This window comes from Agrilus planipennis, unplaced genomic scaffold, assembly GCF_000699045.2.
Source record: "Agrilus planipennis isolate EAB-ADULT unplaced genomic scaffold, Apla_2.0 scaffold240, whole genome shotgun sequence".
Classification (NCBI taxonomy): Eukaryota; Metazoa; Arthropoda; class Insecta; order Coleoptera; family Buprestidae; genus Agrilus; species Agrilus planipennis.
This window is the reverse complement of record NW_020439153.1, coordinates 431,089-436,843: the sequence shown is the minus strand read 5'-3', so window position 1 is coordinate 436,843 and position 5,755 is coordinate 431,089. Positions and strand designations below refer to the sequence as shown.

At 32.8% G+C, this 5,755-nt stretch overlaps 1 protein-coding gene across 1 annotated transcript in view; it reads left to right on the top strand.

Annotated features, from left to right (window-relative positions):
• The first annotated feature begins 325 nt into the window (after positions 1–325).
• Positions 326–5,755, top strand: part of LOC108739720 (cilia- and flagella-associated protein 47-like) — a 15,654-nt gene continuing 10,224 nt past the window's right edge. Inside the window, exons 1-7 of the mRNA XM_018473750.1 lie at positions 326–654; positions 972–1,129; positions 1,217–1,406; positions 2,739–3,029; positions 3,452–3,549; positions 4,493–4,608; positions 4,681–4,764. Of these exons, the coding sequence (XP_018329252.1) occupies positions 412–654; positions 972–1,129; positions 1,217–1,406; positions 2,739–3,029; positions 3,452–3,549; positions 4,493–4,608; positions 4,681–4,764 (1,180 nt within the window). The 5' untranslated portion in view covers positions 326–411. The remainder of the gene's footprint in view (positions 655–971; positions 1,130–1,216; positions 1,407–2,738; positions 3,030–3,451; positions 3,550–4,492; positions 4,609–4,680; positions 4,765–5,755) is intronic.

The window sequence follows — 5,755 nt, the reverse complement described above, 5'->3', positions numbered from 1 at the left end:
GTTTACGTAGAAATGAGAAATGAAGCAGGGGAAATCAGCGGTTACTAATTCATGAAGTTTTTAAATTCCAGTTAATGTAGAAACGTATATCATAGTAGAAAAGGGGATGTAGCATGTAAGCCATGCAAACGCTAAAGATAAGGATTAAATTCGAAAAAGAACAAACTGTTAATTTTCGAACTTAATATCTATTTATTACTGGCCTGCAGTTATCTGGCTTATGAAGAAGCCCCAAATTTTCATAACAATTTTTTGAATTAAAAATGAATCATTATCATAGATCGCATTTGATTTACTTATGTCATTGTAATGATGTCATAAAGACAGATCAATGTGAACGGTTATTTCATTAGTTTATTTTTTTTTAACGCGAATTACGTATTTATTTTTTTATTATTTTTTTTTTACATTATGGAACGGTATTCTCAACAGTTTTTTACTTCCATGAATGCAGGAGAGTTGATGCTTTTTGTTGAAAAGAAACGGATTTCTTTACAAAATCGTGATTCAGTAGAATATGACGATGTTAAGATAACTCCTGCTTTTATTGAATTTGTTGATCCCAGGGAAGGTCAATCATACGAGGCAGTAATCACAATTATTAATCGTGGCACTAGAACCGCCTTTATCAGAATTGAACATCCAATGTCTTTTGTAAGTCTACCTTCCCATGCAATGCTCATTGCATTTATTCTAAAGAAATATGTGTAGTATTGAATTGTTCATGTATCTATCTCAGATTTTCGATAAATAATCGGCAATGTTTACATACTCCATTCATGTAGTTGCAGAATTTTCATAGCACACACCTATGTTGCCAGCTCATGCACAGGACCGGCTTCGGATTGTGCTTTACTAAAAATTCTTTTTTCTCACCGTGCAATTTACTAAATCTAGTTTATACCCTACAAAGCTCGGCATATACTTACAAAAGTGACATATGCTTTATCTATATACGACGTTTGTTTCAGGTATTTACAATAAAGCCCATCGTGAGAGGGCAGAAGCTTTCCCCAGGATTAACAATCAAAAGAATAGTAACTTATAATTATACAAAAGCATCTATATCACCTTACGCCGAAATTCCGATCTACATCAATGACCACCTGTTCTTATATCCATTGTTTAAGTAAGAAATCTGCACATTACATTTCTAAAAGTCGAATATACGATGTAGTAATCGAGTAAGGTAAAAATGGTTACTGTTTTTTTTAAGTATAATGTCCGAAATACAGATTGAGGCAATACCTAACGAAATAAATTTTGGAAATATAAACGCCCAACGGTTATCTCATACGGAAACATTTTTAGTAAGAAATCTATCTGGAAAAGCAGTTCGTTTTGTAGTTGACATTTATAGGAGCCAATGTATATTAACGGTAGAACCAACGAGAGGGGTCTTGGCGGTACCTATCTAATGTAAAATTATTGAGAGAATGCGTATACGTCATCCTTACAGCCTGTACGCACCAATCTAGCAATAAGGGATTACTTTATACTATTGGGATCCGTCAAATGGGAGAAGCCTAAAAACATGGCGCCGATTAGGGAAAATTTATCGTAGTTCCTATAGTGTACCGTGCAATTTCCAAGTTTTTAAATTACGATAAAATGATAAGTATTGACACAATATGTGATTGGGCTGACACAAAATCTCGGAAAGGAAATTTCGTTGAAGGTGAGCGTGTTTTTAATGCCAATCACATTATAAATGTCGGAAATAACAAATTCCATCAAGTTTACTGCCTACTTTTTACAAACTTCGGATTTAAAAAGTGATTCACGTTATATCAAACACATTATTGCAACTTTGTTGTATTGCAGCAGGTAGGTTCTTAACCTCAAGATACTTATATCGTATCATTAGAATTGGGTTAAATCAATTACACAGGAATAAATAATTTCTCACTTTTTAATTTTAGTGAGATCTAGTTTTAAATATTAAGGTTATGGCTGATGGTAAATTCTTGCTGAAATATAATCATGTGCATTAAAATGACGTGAACAAATTTTTATTCCGGAATTCACTTCTTTGATACCTACTGCTTTCATCCAAGCTTCTATTAGTTTACTTTTTTCTCTAATTTTCCGAATGTAGTTTTTACATATATAAAACGGTTAGTTTTTATTGGAAAGTAGTTAATGTAGGTGAAGAGTGAAGATCTATGTCTGAAGTGCTATTGCAGCTTTTCACTGAACATATTAACTTTTTATTTGATTTAACTTTAGAAGAAAACTTCGTCGACTGTAGTTAATGTAGGTGAAGAGTGAAGATCTATGTCTGAAGTGCTATTGCAGCTTTTCACTGAACATATTAACTTTTTATTTGATTTAACTTTAGAAGAAAACTTCGTCGACTCCATCATCAAAAAAATTTTTACTTTTTTAACGTGTTTTATTATTTTAATAAACAATTTTACAATTTGCGTGCACAGTTCCTATGTAAATTTTTCCCTCATTCGAGTTATAAATTTTGCCACCAGATGGTGTATGCCCATTTGACGGATCTCAATAGCTTTTGTTTGACTACCAACTGTGCGTGTTCAAATATGTAACAACTTTATTTTCTGAGATTATCTACTCTAGAGTCAAACATAAGTCATAATTAACTTTGTACCTACATGCTACAGTATGAAAGAAAGATTACATGCCGTATGTCGTTCCCATTATGCATTCTCTCAGTAATGCTACTATAGAAGCTCTTTTAAGGAAATTATGATATAAAATTTGACTTTCAGCCAAAAGAAACCGCTAGATTTAGTGTGCAAATGATGAGTGAAGAACCTGGCGAACACACCACCCAATTTTGGATAAAATGTAGGAAACCTATAATTGTAAAAGTCAACGCCTGCGTTCTGCAACCTCACTTCAAAATATTACATCCCCCACCTATCAGTGACAACACGTTGTTATTGGATTTTGGAAAAACGTATTTTGGAGTCTCGATCAGCAGATCGTTGGTTATACGTAATCACAGTGTTTGCAAAACAATGTACTGTACCTTCATTGAATATGAAAAGTCAGAGACAGTAAGACAAAAATAATCCGTCAGTTTTACACCTGTAGTTTTCTCTAAAATACACTAAATTGAGACAAATTGGTAAAGGCTTACGCGAACACGAAAGGCGAACTTCTTCAAATGTCCTTCCAGCTCCTGTGCTGGATGTGAAGATGTTCGCCACTCGTGCTATTAAATTTTATAGTACACTTTCAGTTTCAATTGGACGAATTAAAAGTCTGTGTGTATTTCGGCAATTCACGTCCCTGAACAGGAAAACAGCACTTAATAAAATGTTAAAAAGAAATGAAAACACAAATTAAAATAAAATCAAAGATCCAATTTTCAATTGAGAATTAATTCTTATATTTCTCTACACCTGTGATTAACGAAATCTTCGATTACTATTAATATTTCTTATCGTAACGCTATTCTGTTATGCTCAATATGTAGATGGTTTCGCAAGAAGATTATTATGAAGCAGGTATTTTCAAGTGTTCTACTGCACATGGAAGATTTCATCCATTGGAAGATAAGGCCATAACTATTTCGTAAGCCTATCGATTAATCTACTTACAATTAGCAGAAGTCTTAAAAAACAAACACGAGATTGACTCTTTACTGTTCTTGAAGTTTTGTTAACGATCTTTCATGTGATTACAGTTTTCTTTTTTACATACTTCAAATTTTCACATTTACAACACCTTTTCCTTCAAGGCGTAAAAACTTCAAAATATTTATCGAGACATTAATATCGAAAAGAGTATTGATAAAAGTTATAGATTATTTAATAAGTTACAAAAGAGGTCTTACGAATCGCGAACACTGCACCCCAACATATTAAAAAACAGGCCTATCAAAAATGGTGATCTATCCACTTTTTGTAGACCATTTCACTGACTTAGCCAATGTTAAAAATCGAACTTTACACACATTTCGTATAACTTAAAGTGGCGGCTCAAGCAATAAATTTGCCAAGTGGTGTCCGCCCTTATTGACACTGACCTGGAATTACAACAATAATATGGCATTTCTCAAACGAAACGCGTTTTGTATTTTGTATTTTGTAACCATTTGTGCTTATAAAGATTAAAATAGCTTCGAAAGTTGTATTTTTAAATAACGGAATACGAACGGAACGTTCTACATTAAATTTCGAATCTAAGCTGAACATGCAGACTCAGTAAGGACTATTACCTCTTAAAATTACCAACTAAATAAAGTTTTGACTACTTCGCGTGATACGGAGTTTACGTGTGTTATTTTCAACCTTTTTGATATCTTTAAAATGCAGGAAATTACAGTAAAGTCTGGTTATAACGGCGACAAAGGGCCAACGAAATTATGTTATTATAGCTGAAGATCGCTATAACCATAATGAACTCACAAAACAAACGTTGTTATAAACGAACCTACGCTGTACAAGGGGCCGTTATAAACGGCTTTCACTGTATTCGAATGCGGTGGCGTAATCGGATGCTATTCTAATTTCAGGTTTAATCCCAGCAATCCACAGTGCAGGAAAGGTCTGTTGAGAACAAAATGTTATTTCAGCTTGTTTAAATGTACCCGAGTAAACTTTCAAGACATAGTTGGATCATCCATGAAAGGTACTGAAGCTTTTTTTTTTAATATTAGCATTTTCGAGTGAGCATTCATATTTCAGTTGAACGATATTTCAGATATCGACGCTGCAACAAAAGATTCATATGAGCATAGAACTTCTATTTCTCATGCCCAATCGCAGTCATCATTGCTAAGTTCAGGTAATCAATAATTTCTAAAGGTTTAGTGCGAAAATTTACTAATAACACAAGTATGCGAATTTTTCTTTTGAAAAGTTTTTTTCTTAAATTGTTAATATTTGTCGTAATTGCCTTAAAAGTAATAGAAAACGATATTTATATGGTATATACCACATCACATTAACCCATAAATGCTCAGAGAACACATTTCCATTTGAACCCTTGCCACGTAATGAGTGCGACGAAAAAATATTCGATAACCAGTGTTTCTATGTTTTTAACGATGCTCTTTTCGATGGTGTTGGTTAAAAATACCTTCGACAATATTAAAGCATGGAAAGATCGAAAATAAGCAAAAAAACGTGATTTTTGAATTGACTTTTTTCTTAAAAAGTAATTTTTTGTGTCCTTACGATTTTTTTATATGCTTAAAACCTATATAGATCATGACCTCGATATCTAAACATTAAATAATCACCGTTGGTAAAGCCGAAATGACTTTACAAACTGTTTGATCAAACCANCCGTTGGTCAAGTCGAAATGCCTTTACAAACTGTTTGATCAAACCAAGTTTAATGTAAAGTGGTGGAAGCAATACTTTCTTCTTTCTAACTCGTATTGATGACATTTTTCACTCCGACTTCCAATTGCATTCTAATTTGGATATAGAAATACCGGATAAAAATGATTTGATTTGCCATAAGTTCACTGTCTTAACACTTCAGCACATAACAGGCGTATTTTATCGTAACCCAGTGTTTATCTTGGTGACACAAGTTCATTCTGAAGTAAGCTTAATAAGCATTTTTTACAATGTCTGTTATATTCAATCTTTGCTTAACTATTGTATATTGTCCGCAAATGTAAAAAAATACATTTGAATTGTTTTTACAGAAGCCATAGTTAAAGATAAATGAAACACAATCTTTTATTACACGTTAATATTATATCTCTCTCAATAATGGCGCGCTATAAACAATTTTTTTTTGTTGTGGTGTAAACGACGAAAAG